The following is an 18280-nucleotide window of genomic DNA, read 5'->3' as shown; positions in this document are numbered from 1 at the left end:
AAGGGGCCACCAACACACTGTACCTCTTGAAGTCAAGGCTTTTGTCTAATGACAGCTTTGGCATGACTTATGAATAACTGAAGAACAAGAAGCTTTCAGTCCTTACACCCCACTTCTCTTGTTGCACATGCCAACGACCCTTAATTGGAGCTCTTTCAAAATTTGCCCAATAAGTGAGGATAACATTGACGTTTTAAAAAATTAGCTTTTCAGGAAACATTGGTGAACACATTTGTTTTGTACATTAAATGACATCTTTGCAAATAACAAAACAAATAAGGTCCCACTTGACCCTAGGGACCTGAGCTTTGTTTCATTAATAAATACTGACCTAAGGAGCAAACTTAAGATGAATGAATCACCAGTTTAATTTTAACCTTTTTAAAGATATGCAACTTTCAAGCCCTTCCACTGGAAAAAGTCCCTTTTAAGATGCTAGGCCTGGCGGGACTGTTGTTGGTTTGATGTTCAATGCAAGCTCCTCTGTACCAACAGAGAGATATCAATGGGAGACACACACACACACACACACACACACACACACACACACACACACAAGACTAATGCTGCACTGCAACTGCCCCCCTCAACCACCAACACGGGAAAGGACCCCAGATCCAGGCACATACGTCAGCCAATTTCATTCACCAAGGACTCCCTTAACTCATTTTCAAACATTTCTAATACTTTCAGGCCTTGACTTCATATCTTGACTTCAGAAAAAATAACATAACACGCATTTTCAAACCCTGCAAGTCTAATTGTGTCCTGTTTCTTTCTGATTACATGTGCCCTTCCTCAGCCTCCTAGCATACAAACATCCAAAAGTACTTGAGAGGTCAGGTAATAATTGAAAGTAATTGCTGAAAGAAGTGAAGAAAAGTAACTCTCACTGAATTTTCATGTTTGTTTCAACTGACAAACATGAAATTTCACATTAATCCACCAATTTCAATGCTTTAGATCTCAAGTAGGCCAATTTTTATTGTCTAAAAGTTTCCTCCTGATAGCAAATAGTTCTCAAATATTTTCTGTACATAAGCATTAAAGTTGTTTGAAAATAGACAATTATTTTCATGTAGTGCCTTGCTCTCCTCCTCAAACAGGGGTTTAGGGTTTCCTTGACTTCAATTTCTGTCATTTTGCTCATGAAAAAAAGCTCAGGTGTTAAATATCTTTCATATCAGGCAGCCAGGCATGATTCCAATTAGTCCTGAATGGGAGGCAAAATGACAGTTTAATAAGCTTCAATTTGCCAGCTCTTTGAACAGTTGATGATATCATCGTTTTGCCAATCATTCCTTGCACTTTGGCTTCAACCTCTCTGTCACAAAAAGTTACCTCAAATATATAAATAAAGACATCAGGGATGTTTCTTAGAGAACTGACTGAGTCATAAATCTGAAAATGACTTTTCCAAGACATCAAGGAAGAAGAGTTATTCATCCAGTATCTCCTCCAAGATAACTCCTGCCAACATTCTTAGTAACTTCACCGAGGCAGACGTGAAGAGGAGATGGAAGAGCTAAAAATAACTGAAGGCATTTTTCCTTATGTCAAGGGGAATGACATTCAGCATGTGGAATAACAATTTATTTCTGGGGCATTTTATATAAAAAAGAACTGCTCTGAAACTTTTCATTTTGACCAAAATAACCCTGAAATTAAGCCAAAATCGCATTGACAGAAATTATTTTTGAGGATTCTAAAAGAAACACATTTTCTAATTATTCCTTGTACTTCTATCAGGAAAGTCTTTAGGTTTGAACTTACTAAACCACCTTGACCTCACTTCAAAAAAGTTTTAACTAGCTGGTGTCAATGCAATAGGATCCTTTCAAGGGTTCCTTTAGGGAAAAAAAAATGCTAACATTGGATGGAGTCTTTGAGATTTAAAAATTCTTTCCATAAAATGAGTGGATCATTTGTAATATTCCAAATTAGTATGGGAATATAACAGACATTGACTTATAATAAGCCACTCACAACATACCGTATTTCACCAGTACTAAATGCAAATTCCTAAACAGTTTTTATAGAAATTGGTTGGCCCCACTGACCTAAAAACTTCCTGGATTCTTACTCTGGGCATATCTTCTTATTTTAGTAATAATGTGAATACCAAAAGTGAACCCATTTCAAAAACATACTCATTTTTCCATTCTACAAATTCTGAAGTTTGTGGGGAGGAATTCTATTACAAATAAAATATTAAGAAATGCATATCTCATCAGAGTTACTTTACCTCAGAATAGAGACATAACTATGGCCTGTGGCTTTGGAGAAGATAGAAACCTTAGGCTAAATCTTGATGTCGATTTATACAGTCTGAGTTATGGGTATCAGTATTTTAAATATGACAACACAATAACTTTTCAAAATTGAAAATATAATGAAATTTATGCAGAATAAATGAAATTCAGAGACGACAAGCTCCTACATAAGCAGGCATATGTGACAGGGGACTTTGCCATGAGTCTCAGCCCTGCTAACTACTAGTTATGTAACCTTGGGCAATTTGCTTATGCTTTCTGAATCTTTTCTCATCGATAAAATGGAAATATATACAGTCATCTTCTGAACCAGGTAAGAAGGTCAAAACAGAGTTTCCAAATAGAAATTTAATCCTTATAGGGTCCTGGAAGGGGCGAATGAGACGATGCAACAGAAAGGATGCAGCAGAAAACTTGGCACGGGGTCAACACCCAAAAATTGTCTGTTGCTCTTAAACACACATAAGCATAAAAATTCACTGCTGTTCTAGGAGATACTGTTTATTCAAACTGGAACTCAAGCAGTTATGATTCAATTATGACTTTGCAACAGCATCAAGTATGGCGAATCACTGAAAGGAATGCAAACTGTGATGAGAATTTCAGCGTGGGGAACAAAGAGTACCAGTGTCTCTCTCTTCTACGCTGCTCCTTTTTTTGTTATGTCCGAGTATCTCCAAATATCTAAAATCTTTCCTGGGAGAGGCTACGAGATAAAGAAAGAGCACTACGTTAAGATTAGGAAGCCCTGGTTTGCCAGCTCTGTGACCTTGGGCAACATGACATCCTTGAACTACAGGTTCTTTATCTGTAAATTGAAAATAATTGGATGTGGTCATCTCTTTAGATTGTGTAACCTGACTGTATTGTTGCTGGATATGTAGATACTTGATATGTAGATACTATGGATATGTAGATACTAAAAGCTTCTTGCCTGGCAGAACACCCAGTATACACAGATTTGTATTCCCTTGCAAGCTCCCCAACTGTCACCACTGCAGAGCTACCACATTAAAATCCCTATTTTAAATATCTCCAGCATTTAATTACTACTTTTCCAACAACAAATTTACTATTTCTAAAAAATGTGTTAGGTATAATGAGAACACAAGATAGATTTTTAAAGCAATCATTATTAACTGAAGTTATTAATTCAAAGGGAATACTGTATATGTTATTTGGAAGGTTTGTCTTTAAAAGGAAGTCTTTATCTGAACGTGGACCACATGCCATAGAATGTGGTTTCCATGGTAACTGCCACAGTTAAAAAATATGCACAGCACTAAAGATACACTGTATAATACTTCTACAAATGCATCATTCTTAGAGAAATCAATTCCCTTGTTTCAGCCTGTGTTGGTTTCTTAAATGTAATATAATTTTCTCCACAATGAGAACCAAGTTGAGTTACTTATAATAGTTTAACTATAGGTATACATGCTGCTTCCATGCCTACAAGATGAAAATAATTGCAGAATTTTAGGATGATAATGGGTGAAGAAAGCTGGTGACTACAAAAAATGCTAACTTTACTTGAAAGGTCATTTTCCTGTATTTTTTCCTAATTAATTACCTAAGAAATAGGTTTCTTATATACAGTTGTATATTTAATAGTAAATAAATACAAATATATTAAATTCATATGTAATACTATTAGACATGTCACCATTGGATTCTAATGAAATGAGATCTTCACATCAATGCATCTATGTCAATATAAGAGAAGGTCTTTGGCCCTATTTGGAAAATTCTGTATTACCTACGCAGTAAACAATATTTCCCCAGAGGCTCTTAAAAATGGCTTAGTTAGGAAAACCTCATATGTTAAATGTACACAGAAAGTTTTCGGTCTATCTTAAATACAGTGCTTAGAAAATACTTAAAACTTCATCTAAAGAAAATAAATTGAAAATCAGTAAAGTGTGGTTTTACCACAAGTCCACTGGAAAAGTCTTAAAATTGTTAAAAACATGTTCCCACAACTCTTCAGATGCCTGACAATAAACTTTATGTACATTTCAGCAAAACCCAATGAATACTTAAAACATACTTAATTCCACTCTTTTTCCCTCTAATACAAATAACTTAGTGTATCAGGGATAAATATCACAGTGCTCTGAGCACACAGCCGGAGCCCCAGGCACCCACTCTGATGTGACTGTGTGTCACTAGGGAGGAGAGGGGAACAAACAATGGGGTTACATGAACACCAACAGTGTCATCATGTTGGAGGAAAATATAGTCTCCAGTTTTGTTTTTCCAGGCAATCAGTCCAGTTTGACCCAAAGAATAAAAATATTTAAACCTCAAAGCCAAGTAAATGATATTAGTGAATAAACATTAATCATGAAATACAATCTTGATTATATTGGGTAGGATGTGAATCATTTTAGTCCAGGTAGAAATGTCCTATACTCCTAGATGAAATTACCATTTAATTTTATTATTTCTTATACCTTCCCATAGTATAAATTCAGAGGACAAGAGAATCAGATATAAAAAAGACAGTAACTCACTTAGAAATTAACACTAGGGCATTACCTTTTAAACTGTTTCTAATCTCAGCCATGTTTCTAATCTTAACTTCCTAAAGACATTTTGTAAGGATTTCAGGAACAGTCATATAGTGATTGTACTAGAATTTGTTAGATTTGTGGCTTAAAATATGTTTTATTTTAATTCATAATATGTACAGAATTGGATCTTTCAAAGCAGCTGGGTTTTTTTTATGCTGGGAATTATGGTATTCTCAACAAATTAAAATGAAGTTTTGGCACGTTAAAATAAAACCTGCTAACTAAATTTTGTGAAAGATGTTTCCACCAGATTTTATTTCCAAATGTTTTAACAGACAGAGAACATCACCAGTTATATTGCTCAGTGAGCTTTACATTGTCCCATGTCATAAATATCTTTCAGAATTGACAGCTAGAAAAAAATATGAACTGGTAGGATTCCTTTCATTAGATCATCAGAATTACACAATTCATCATGTTTCCCTCTTTGCTAGGGCTTCTAGGTGAGCTCACAGCTGAAAAAACTTGTACTTAACAGGTTTTCTTTTTAAAGTATACATTTTCTGATGCAATTAATATCATTAATTGGTTAATTATTATTTTCAGTTATATTTTACCTCTATAAATGTGTGTATATTTGCTGCCTCAAATCGTGTTTGAAAGTAGTTGGCAGAATTTGAAATTTAAAATTTCTTTAATTTTAAAGAAGTTAAAATATTTTCAATAGAAAAATGCTACCCAAAAAAGTCCCGAAGACCTTATAGGTTTAATAGTAATGTTCAGGACATACATATTGTTAAATTAATCCTTATGTAATCTTTGAAGAGTGATAGCCAGTGCTTAATCCACTGCATGCATTCACACACCCAGTTTATAAATGGATATTTTTATCATGTGCCCAGATTCTCAAATTCATGGAAAATAAAGGATACTGATATATAATTTCAAAAGTTAAAATTGTCTTATCTCAAGTATCTTTTTTGGGCAACTTTATTTTTAAGTAGCAGAGAGAAAAGGATTTCTGAAAAACCCACATTTTAGAATCATGGTAGGTACACCCTCTTATGTGACTCAAAATGGTAGGATCAAGATGATCTGTGCATTTATTATGCATAAGTTGTCCATATTAGAATCATGATTCTCAGTTAAAGGAATCAAGGAAGGTATCAAGATGCCAATGTTAGTCAAGAACTGCCTGACTGTATAAAAATTCTAACTTTAATGTATTTCCTGATAACACTGACCTTCCTCCAAGTCGGCTGCATCTAATTTGCATTATACTAGTGTGGTTCATAGTGGCCACTGTGGTTAAACTCTCCCCTCAATTTGTTCCTCAGCAGGTCACACAGACAGCTCTCCTAAGATGGTGACAACATTTTTGGGGCAGATTACAAAGGTTCTCTCTGACAGTCTCTACAGTATTCTTACAAACCACTCACTTTGGCAATGAACATAAAAGATCAACCAATCTCTTAAGTGATTCAGGTCCTAAAAGAACAATTAAGGGATCAAGAAACCTATGGGCTAGTTTTCTTATAATTCAAAGGAATAAGTTGCAGGAATTCTTTCACTGCATTACAGTTCAAAGCAAAACAAGAATTACATATAGAACATCATGTTAGAAGCAGCTTTCCTAAAATGATCATAATGAAACTTATAAATTTTCTTTATATTAAAAAACACGATTGAACCAATCAAATCATTCTCCAAGTTAATTACAATAAGAGGGAAATGGAAAATGAGAAATATTTGACAGTGAGGTTGTGAATTTCTATGTCTTGATGCCTACTGATCAGGATGTTTTTTCTTAAATATTATGACCTTAGGTCACATGACCAGACTAACATCTTGTATGACTATGGTAAAATTTAATGTGCCTTTAGCAAATATCAGTATCACAACATAAAATATACAACCACTGAAATCAAGGTATTATGACAAAATACATGCACAGAATAATCAGCTAAATGCACCAAATAAAATGAAGGAAATGGTTAACTGTCCTTAGTTGGGTTACTATACTTTTCACTTCTCTATAAAACAGAAATTACTTAATAACAACAACCTGCAACAGTTATACAGCATATTCACCAAAAGGGAGTTCCTAGTTGATAAATGATTCTTTATGGTAGGTAACTATGCTTTATAATAATGATTTTCTTATTAGCATACAATACATTACATATTTAGAAGAAACCAAAAGTATATTTTCAGTATATCGCCTGCATTCAAGAATGAAGAAAAAGCAGCAAACAGAACTATAAAGTTCCAAAATAGACAATTTCACCGGTCCAGTTTTGGTTAAATATTTCAAGCAGCCCTTTTTACAAAATGGCCTCCATTGCAGAAGAAGAAGAGCAGCCAAACATGAACTGAGCATCGTATGTCTCTCTGGGGTTACAATTAAAAACCATGCAATCCAATATTTAAGACTCATGTTTTTTGCTCTGCATCAAGCCACAAAACAGTGATTTGAAAAAAGATCTTCTATTTTGAAAAAAATATCTGCCCACTTTGGTTTTTTGAAATTTGTGAATGGAATTCAGAACTTAAAAGGTATTATACATGAGATAATTTAGACTACATTCATGAAAGGACACATTTGGAAAATTTAGTACTTACTTGAAGGAAATTTTGAATTAATATCCTCAATGAATAACCAAAAATAAATACAAATTATTAGCATTTTGGTATACATGACAAGGTGTTTCAAAATATAACTTACTAACAAAATTATTTTAAAAACATTCTCAAAAACAACTCAAATAGCTTATATAAAAAATCATTTTCATTTTGGTCAAGAATGCATTTAGCCTAAGTTTCCATTGCTTACTAGCATCTCTGTGACAGCAATTTCAATTGTTCCAAGAATGACACAAAATATGAGAAATATAATCCCATGAAAAAGCATTTGAAGAGGTCATGTGGTCCTTAAACTTAATATTTCAATTAGAAGGAATTCGATTAATAACTTACTATACTCTCCCTGGGCTTACTTACACATAATAATTCTAAAATTTCCCTTTTGTTATTGGATGAACCGCACCCTATATATGGCAGATATGACATATGCAAAGTCACAAAGATTTCCTCTAAGTTTGGCTTCCACTTGTGTCAGCTTTCCACAAAAACACCAAAATAGTAGGAAGTTATATAAATTAATGTATATTATCAATTATTCAATCCTACTGTGTAATCTCAGAACCACTTACCATAGAGGACAATGGTAAGGCTTAGCATCATTGAAGAAGAACATAACTTTGAAAATACTCTTACTTAATCAATTGTATGGCTAACAGAAGATCAGCATATATTTTACAAAAGGCTCTAATGAGGTTGGAGGCAAAAATAAAACACACATTGACTTAACAGGAACCACCTGAGTCTTCTGGTATGGCTACTACAATGACTACCTTTTTAGTTAGCAAACCCCCATAAGACAAACTGAAAATAATTTTCCTAAAAATGTGTACTATCGACAAACAAACCTGTGCCAAGGATGTTTATATTGCCCCAGTCATTCTCCAAAAGTAAAAGACAACTCAAAATGAAATGAAAAATAACCAAATAACTCCTATTCTTTGTCTTACCGCCTCCCGCCCTCCACTCAATAAATTAACATCTTATTTAATCTGTAGAATTTTTATGTTTAGAAAATTATAAATTGTTTAAACACTATAATAATAAGTAAAGGATATTTTGTTGTTTAAAAATTACATTATTTGGAGAGGAAGGATAACTAGTAAGAACCCTATTGTGGTGTGGATAATATGGTTCAATTTCAATGGGGAAAGAGGCATTTAGACCTAGTATATATATGGTTTTATTAGAAAAGAAAATTATATTTTTATTGTTACCAATTGCTCTTCAATCTTTCTTTAATAAAATTTCACAGCAATCTCCTCAATAGGATACACTAAAGGCCTTTGATTATATATACCCTAAAGAATGTATTGTACTACAAAGATACACACCCAATAAGATTTTTTTTCATCTGAAATTTATAAAGATAATTTTCCATGCTGACAGTGCACATTTCATCCATAAGTTTGAAGAGTCAAATGCTACCACAGCTGGGGGTTATTCTGCCAAATGGCTTCCAACAGGGACCACAGAGATGGAGGCTAGGAGGCATGTGTCAGTGCATGTAGGAAAAAGCAACAGACCTGATGGGAAATAGCCCTGCTCTGGAGTCATTTCTATCAGTTACTATCTGAGAGATCTAATCAAATACAGTCTAATGAGAAAAAGCAATACCAGGAAGGGAAAGCAAATATTAAAACAGCTGCTTGATTACCTACAGAGATTAAAACAAAAAGCAAGGAGTGAGGCTGAGATATTTCATAGGGATTTGCTGAGGCTGAGGGGAGGGGTAAGGGGCAGATACCTTTAAAAAAAATCCATCATGAAAGGAACTGAGACAAGATTATAAAAAAAGAGGCCAAGTTATAACGCGCCATGGGATTTTTAATCTGGCTACCTGTGGTTTCTGTAGTTAAAGCCTTATTCATCCCCAAAACAGGGAGTGGGGGGGTAGGAGAAAGCAAAAAAACCACATTTATATGTCAGTTTTGCAAATGATCAAACAGCGTGCATCAACAAGAATAAGAAGAAAACATAAACGCTGATGACTTTTTAAAAACAGATACCCGTTTTATCAAATATTATTGATAATTACCTGTGATTCTCGTTTCTTGAACTCTTGAATTTGATTTTCGTGCTCCATATTGGCAGCGCGAAGCTGTTTCTCCAGGTTTTCAATTTCCCGTTCATGGTCTCGGACTAGGCTATCCTTCTCTGCGTTATGCTGCTGTAATAGGTGCGTCTTCTCCTGTTCATGCTCCAGCCTCAGCTCTACTATCTGATTGGACAATGAGGAGGACAGTTCATCAACAGAACATCCTTGTCGTCATGACAACTCATGGACAGCTTAATTTTTCTCTAATTTGTCCAAGTTGAAAATTGCATTTTTGCGTCATTATTACCTCACCCTTGAAATACCCTCATTTTGGGCAGGGGGGGATTTTACCAAACCTGCTAATATTCAAGACGGTTGGGCATATTCAGGAAATCGTCCTGCAATCTGTTGACACAAATGCCTGAATATTGAAAAAAATTATGTTGAATGCTAGGTATTTCTTCCCCAAAAATGTGGGTATTACTGATCAGCAATGGTTATAAATGGTTAATAGTCAGTATGCTTTGCTTTTAGCTTAAATATATACATGTAAAAAGCAGCAATTAAATCGGTCAGTTTTCTTTATGATTTTCAAATAAAAGATCGGAGCTGAATACGCATCTGGATCATTGCATATACAGTTGTCTTTTTAAAAATAAAATGATAAATTTCAAAGCTCTATTATCTTTTGTCAGCTACGGTATACCAACATAAACAGATGTTATGTGTTCCAGAAGGGCACCTGCTGTGCCGCAAGCTTGCGCCATGATTTCATAAAAAGCATTCTATTCTCAGGATCCTTTCCCAGTCCACTCCACACTGGAGTCTGTGACCTTGGCCAGTCTTAGCCTCTCCCTGCTAGACTGAATGGCAGCCCGAGACCAAGGGCCTGGTTGCCGCAGCTTTGATACTAATCCTCCCAGACTGTGCACAATGGCACCCTACCTGGCCTGCAAACTATAGCCAGCCAGGCTGTCTTTGAAGCAGGTGATGAATAGGGGACTGCAGGAAGCCAGCTTCCCCAGTGAACTCCAGGCCACACAGCTGCTGAGAACAGTCACTTGGATTTTTCTTCAGTTTTGGTGGATTTCAGGGGAAAAAACTGCTGTTATCTAGAATATGTTGTGTTATTTTCGGCGTGAGAATCCATCTTCAAATAAGCTAACAGTAGGAGCCTGCTCCAAATCGATCTTGTTTCCTGCAGTGAATCACCAGACTACCTTATCTTAAAGCTATAGCATTCATTTCTCCAGGAATGCATGTTGCACTAAATTTCAGAAGTTGTTTTCTTTTGAGATTTGAAATTCTCATCCTCTAATTGAAAACTAAGAATCAAAACACAAATTAGATTTGCTCTTAAACACAGGGTTCAAATTTTTTCTTTTTGTGACTTTTCTCAGATTTGGAAATGAACAAGAAATTTCTGACCACTCATAAATTTATTATATTTAAAAGAAAGAAATGATTACTAATTCCTGAATATATCAGAACAAGATAACATAAAAAATAATACAGAACAATTGATTTTGCTTCTGAGAGCAAAGATGTACTTGAGTGAATTTATGTCTATTTAAAATGTAGGGATCTTTCTTTCATATTATTCTACTGTTGGCAATATACAGATAAAATAATATAAAAATTTTCTCCTATATACTGTATCAAGTAGTAAAGTTGTCTTCATTTAACATAAATGTGCATGTTTTACTCTGTGATTCACACAACTGCAATGTAAGTCCCAACAGAAGAGAGAATTTGACATTTTATTGATATTACTGCAGTAAATCAGGCAGCTTAGAGTATGAATTACTGAGAATATTTTTAGTTCTTGAACACATTATTTCTATCCAGTGTTACGCTACCAAGCAATATTGTAATAAAATTATAAATTTATTTTAAATAATTTAAATATGTAACGCACTGAAAGGAAATAGGAGGTAGAAAGTTCTACTGAGATCTGATTCTCAAAACCCTCAGAAAAATTGGCATAAAAACTAGGAGAATGGGTATGATTTAAAATTGATAGAAAGCAAAAATATTTTACAATTCTCTAGGGAAAAGAAACCAACTGACTTATAGTTAAGGCAGAAGAATTACAGAACTTGTCCCCAAGAAAAAAAACTCATGACTAGAGGTCACTGTGAGACCGTCAGGAGAGGCACTGCCTCATTCTAGGCTCTAGGAATAATGCATTTCCTCAGGAACTGCTCTGAGGTATCCGAAGAGTTCTTAGAGACGGATCAATGACCATGCCCGTGTTCAAATTTCAGTTTATTCATTTAAAAAAATCAGGAGCAAATGAAACAGAGATAATGGAATTTCAAGCCTAAAGACAGAGGTTCATAAATAATTATTAGTGTGTTATTTTGTCAGGGCCTGAGGCTCAGTAATGCTAATTAATGAACAAATCTCAAGGCTGCTGGAACCTATGGAAGTGAAAAGCTTAGGTTTGTGTGCTCAATTCAACACTGCGTGGCCAACTTCTAGATGTTAAGAGCCCTTTCTCATCTTTGCCTAGGTTTCCTCACTGCCAGCATCTTCTGGCAGACATGGTAAAGTCTTCTGACAAATGGTAAAGTTCAAGAGAAAAACCATAATGTTCCTGGAAACATCTTAATGATGTTATTCATAACCACAAAGGCCATCATCAAGGTGGCTCTGTGTTTAAGTTCAAGGTTTTACTGGTCTCTAGCCCCTTTCATGTAAGTAAATGTTTAAAGAGTTCTTTGCAGCTTCCATTGCAGTGTTTAATTTGGGGCACATCTCAAAGGTGAACATTAAGGAGCATATCTTCTTTACGTTGGACTACTAGATGCTTTTGGTTGACCAAGCAAGAACAATGTCTAATGGAGTTAATGGTGACCAGGAGGTGGTAAATCATGGACGATGTGGAGGATGTAAAAGCAGACAGTATCCACAAGGAGGAATGTTGAGTGCTCAATGAGGTCTCTAAATCAAGGTGGTCCAGAAGCCATAGTACATGCTACAGGGGGAATAGGATGCACCATTACCAAGGAACCTGCTCAATGAAGGCCAGCTAAAGAGTTCTTTGCAATATAGGAGGCAAAGCTTCAAATTCCCCAGTCCGAAAGCATTGAGCCGTGATAACTATACTGGGTATGTGCCCATTTGACATATATTAAAGCAAACTGGCACATTTTCTAGAGACAGGGGAGATGATTAGCCCTCATGTGCAAGCATCTGATATTGTTGAGGAGTTCTCCCAAATGCTGGGCTTGATAACTCAGTGGTTGGGATTTGGGTGAGAAAATGTCTTCATTGTCTAGCAACTACTAGGTTAACTCACATGAAAATACCATTTTTGTAGGTAGAAATAGGAGATGAGTAAGTCCCGCTTCACCACTATGCTATCCGCCAACACACTCTGAACATGAAGCTCGAGTGGAGTTTTGAAGTTCTGAAGTCCCTGAAAGCACAGCCCTCCATCCAGACTATAACATTTCACATTCTGATAATAATGTCCTCATTCTAACTGAGGCTTCATGTAAGTGTCCAAGATAGGAGTGCATTCCAGGCCCTGAGAAAGGTCAAGACGGAATTGTGTGAAGTTCACTTGCCAGCTCTTGACTTTTGTCTTGGTGCTGAACACACAGTTCTCTCATTGGTCTCTATCTTACCCCTCAGAACAACACACTGGATGCACTGTTGCCACTGCAGGGCAAGACACCCGGATTGCCACTTTAGCCGTGGGGGGCGTTACAGTAATCACTTCTACCTTCCATCCGATGTTTGAGTTGCCCCGCCTGGTGTCTGCCATTTCAGAAGCCTACTATCCTATTGAACGTGGGCAGCCTAGTCCCATGGCAGCATCTCCTACTGATGACCCAGGCATACAGAGGAAGCCACCATGGAGCTGCTCCATAGTACTGGGGCTCCCACCATCGGTGCACATTCCTCAGCACCTTGGGGTTGCTTATCTGAAGTAACAAAATCATTCCAATATTCTCATTTTCCTGAGACTTTTGACCTCTTTCCCCAGTACGGAGCCATAGCAGTACTAGCATCTCCTCCCTGGGTCAGAGAGACTGGAGCAGTATAGAAGACCACTGCCTAGTAAAATACCAACTGCTTTAAATACCCTACAGTCTTTAAAAAGAGAGATGAAGGTCAGTTCAAATATTATAAACAATTATACACATCAGACTAATAGTTCAATGGGCACTTTGCTTTAAAGTGTTAACCATTAAAAGATACGGATTTTTCTGTAAGGCTTGCCAGGTAACACTGCCACACCATCCCACATCCTACTCAAGAGCACCTTGTGGAGAACTTCTGCTTCTTGGTTGTGACATTTAGTACAACTTTCATATAGTTGGTAAGATGTACGGCATCAAGATCCATACCAACAGGTCTATCATTACCTGTTTTTTTTCCATTTAAAGAAATAGACCTAATATCATCAAGTTATGTCTCTGAGTAGTTTCCCATTTGTATTTGCAAAATGACAAATGCCAAAATAAGTTACCAAATTCTCTAGAGCTCCAGAAATTCAGCTCCAGTGAGCCAGAGTCTATTGTAAACTTAGCACAACTTCACTAGGCTGATTTTGTGTTTTTACTAAAAGATTTTTGACTCTTTCTTCTAATTGCAGTTATATGATGTAGAAGGTGCTATTGAACATCCATTACATGAAAGATAAAGACTCCCTTTAAAGATCATCTTAGGGACTTACCCAATATGCTCTGAGCCTTTGGACTCAGAATCAAATTCCTTTCAGTGCAGAAAATACCACAGTATGGCCTGACCTTCTGAACAACACCTTAATAGAAACAGCCACTAAAAACAATAGTAAAACATCAGCAGTCTGTCAAGAGCAGAAATGGAATTTGTCACCTGTGCATGGCCATGTGGCTCCAGGTTTTGATATCTGCTACAACAAAAAAAGCCACCCCTGAAATCTGTCAGTCAACAGTTCAGTTTAGTGGCATGAGTTCTCTTTACTTGCATGTTTAATATTATTGTGCTAATAGCAAGGGCTGCGGACATATACCGTTTCTTCATTCCCTTTTCCCTATAGCCAATTATCAATAGCCAGGGACAAGTGCCTGCAGAAGCTCCCAAAGCTCAGGATACACTGAGACCTGAGGCTGGAAGCACAACAGTGATGAGGAAGGAAGCTGATAAATGTTGCATTTGCCAGAAGCAAGTACATTTATCTGCAATGGTTTTTCCCATTTAATACTTCAGAATACTTTCCTGGCACCTGTAGATAATGACTGGCGATAATCACCCTGAGCTTATAAAGCTTTCTGAAAAATTAGCCACTTTTTCTGCATTGTTATCTGTCAGATCTCAATTAAAACCCAGGAAGGATTCAGATAGTCGAATGCTTCCATGAGATTTCTCTTCATGGTTTAATGATGGTCAACTCAAGCCACTCAAATTGAGGAAATTCATTAACTAAGAATTTACCCTCTTAGATGGAGTTCATCGTTTTTGGGAAAAATATCCCTTATCTGTGCATTTTAATTTTAATGTATTTTACCTTACATCTGTTCCTCTAAAACACATTCAGTTTGTCTTAATCTAGTACATCACTGCAGTTGAATGAATATGAAATATAAATATCATCAGAGTTTCCCAACTGGTATGGAATTTAGAAGGATAAACAGAGCAACCAGGTTATAAACTCCTCCAATATATGGGCCATATCTACTTTCTTTTCAGTTTCCTCACATCACCTACTATAATGCTTCACAATTATTCATCATTCTGAATTAACATGTGGCACCCAGGAAAGTAGTCAGAAGAGGACCACTTGATCACCAGACTGGCTTGTCTACCTGCACAGTCTCTGCCTTCCCTCTGCCTTGAATGGATGGCTGTCCTTGTTGCTCTAAGTGAATTCTTCCATTCGTGCACTGCAGTACATCCCCTTTTGCCAAATCAAGCTTGTTGCTCTCACAGTTACCCCCTCACTCTCTGCGTCATCAACATTTTCTTCTCCATTGGATCATGCTCAACAACAAACAAGTTTTGTATCTGTGTCTTTACTGAACTCATTCATTCAGTAGACGAGGCGGCCAAGTCAACCTGGTGAGAGGGAAGATGAAGTAGTTCTCTTCTGACTACTTCTAGTTTTAGTATCTCATTTTTTGAAAACTTTCCCTTAACCCTACACACCCCTCTAGCTATCCCATTTCTCTGCTCCCATTATTTCCAAAATTCCTCGAAAGGCCTGCTCACATCCCATTCTCTCTCCACCCATATGTATCATCAGGCTTTTGTTCCCATGTTCTACGGAAACTGGTCTTGTTGAGGCAGCTAAAGACCTTCTTGCCAAATCCAATGGTCAGTCTCAGTCTCCATCTGACTTTCCCTCTTGGCAACACCTGAAACAACTGGTTACTCACTTCCTCCTTCCTGAAATGCTTACTGCAAATGCCTTATGGGTAATCATACCATCTGTGTTTTCCCTTCTACCTCACTGGCTGCTCCTTCTTGGGCTCTTTTGCTATTTCCTGCACTTCTTCCCCATCTCTAATTGCTGTAGTGCCCGGGGCTCAGTCCTAGGACTTCCTTTCTTTTCTTTCTCTGCTCACGTGTCAGTGTCTGTCACCACCATCGCCTGGTTACTCAGCTGAAAAACTTATGAGTCATGCTTGTGTTCCCTCTTTCCCCCACACTCCATTTCACATCCATTAACAGGTCCTGCTGGCAAAACATATCCCAATCTGATGGCTTGCCATCACGCCCACCACTCCTGCCCTCATCCAAGCCACAGTAACCTCTCGCCAGAATACCGCAATCATCTCCTGACTAGCCTCCCTGCTTCCCTGCAATCAGCTCCACACAGCCGCTAGAGAGTCTTTTTTGAAGGCAGAGCACATCTTGCTCGAATGCTCCACATCATGATCAGAATAAAACCTAATCTCCCCACCAAGGTCTACAGAACTTGATATAAACTGCCCAAGTCTTAACCGTGGCTAACAGTCTCTCCCTAGTTCACTCCAGTTTAGCCACTACCAACCTATTCCCTCGGCACAAAAAGCTCTTTCCTCACCTAAGATTTTTGTATGCTTTTCTCCTCCACTTGATTCAGATTTTAACTTGAGTATCACTTCTTTAGAGTCCGTCACTGATCTCATCTAAAATAATACCTCATATGACACAACAACCTTATATAACATAGCTCTTTCACTCAGACACACCGTATCCCCCTTTATTTCATAACAATTATCATTACCTTGAGAGAGAGAGAGAGAGAAGGGGGGAGGAAGAGCAGTGTTGTTGTCTCTCCTGCCACAGGGCAGAGCCTCTGTTTTGTAGAGTCGGCCGCATCCTACACACCTATACAGTGTTGAGCACAACATGGTGGCTCAATAAATATGTGTCTAATAATGAATCATTGGAAAGACATAGTTTCTATTTTAGATTTTTAAAGTATCTAGAGAATGCAAATCATTGGTTAGCCGAATCACTACCTAGGGAACATTTTTAAAAGGAAGTATTCCGAAAACAAAACATGCACACTTCATATTACAGTTACTGAAAAGAACCTCTTTGCCCTCCTAATTCCCAGTTGAGATGAAAGTGCCATTTGTTTTAACTAGATGAGAGAACTTCTAAGCCAAAAAAAAAAAAAAAAGGAAGAGCCCCAAGTACCTTTCACTGAGTCCAGCGCACAGTCTGTGAACCCAGGCTCCCCGTACTGGGCCTGGACCTGTGGCCCACGCCCACAGCTTCAGGGCCTGGGTCTCTGACTCTGGCAGCCTCATGCTCAGGAATCTGGCACTTTTCCTGCTGCCTGTAGGACCAGTCTGTGCCTTGTAGCATGGCTGCATTCTCTGAGTTAGGTGGTTATGGAAAGAAACAATTTGAAAGAAGTGGAGCATCACCAGATCAGGGACTGCATTTGCCTTGATCACCACCGAGGAACAGAGTGACTGATACGTAGTTAAGGCTCCAAATGATTTATTATGAACTAAAAATGGAAAGCCAAGCCAAAAGACTCTTAAAGAGTATGATAAGGTGAGCAAAAAGAACAAGACCAAGAGGATAGTAGGCACAGACTACCTGTACAATGAAGTGGACACTTATTTAGAAATCAATAAAGCATATGAAAATCCCTTTTGAACAGATTTTAGGAAGACCCACAGATTCACGGTCATTAGCCTCATCTGGGACCTCAAGATCAAAAAGAAGTTTTACCAAGTTTTTCCAGTTAGATCGGTCACGACATTTCTAAAATGATTTCAAACAATCAGCTCTCATCTATGTAAATCCTCCAGTCCCACAAAAGACCTTGCCTCTTCCTGTCTCACAAAGAAAACGTCCTCATTTTCCTACTGTAGATCAACGAACTTCTGTGCATCTGTCGTCTCCCCCTCATCTCACCAGTTCCAGCAGAGGCCTGCCCCTCTCCACGGAGGCCAGCACCTCCACCTAAGCTGGGGGTCCTCCCAGAGGCCTCCACCTGTGCCGGGCGCTCACCCACACTCCTCGACCTCCCTGGGAACCTCTGCGAGTGACATGTCTTCCCTGCTTCCTCTCCCTCTTGCTTTCTCCTATATCCTTTCTTAGTGCAGTCTAAATAATTTAAAAGAGGCCTATATTTTTAGGCTATATCACCTAAAAAATCAAGAGAACTAAAAACTGAAATATTTACAGGAGAAAAATTGGGAATTGCCTACTATCTGCTCAATATCTCAACTGATCTTAAAATGTCCCAATTGCTTATCTTGAACAATGTACCTTATTTTTACTACTATCTTTGCTACCAAAATATTTTAAGTTTCAAATAACAGTAACTTGTAGAGGTTGGCCTTTCAGTGTTTCTTATAATCATCAACAAT

At 37.3% G+C, this 18280-nt stretch overlaps 1 protein-coding gene across 6 annotated transcripts in view; it reads right to left on the bottom strand.

The window, feature by feature from the left end:
• CEP112 (centrosomal protein 112) overlaps positions 1–18280 on the bottom strand; it is a 405933-nt gene that overhangs the window by 206113 nt on the left and 181540 nt on the right. For all 6 annotated transcript variants that reach the window (XM_057501633.1, XM_057501632.1, XM_036899724.2 and 3 more), the window contains one exon: positions 9468–9650. In XM_057501633.1, coding sequence (XP_057357616.1) covers positions 9468–9650 — 183 coding nt within the window. The remainder of the gene's footprint in view (positions 1–9467; positions 9651–18280) is intronic.

The sequence above is a fragment of the Manis pentadactyla genome, chromosome 4, assembly GCF_030020395.1.
Source record: "Manis pentadactyla isolate mManPen7 chromosome 4, mManPen7.hap1, whole genome shotgun sequence".
Lineage (NCBI taxonomy): Eukaryota > Metazoa > Chordata > Mammalia > Pholidota > Manidae > Manis > Manis pentadactyla.
The sequence above is the reverse complement of the archived record's forward strand: the minus strand, read 5'-3'. Positions and strand labels throughout refer to the sequence as shown.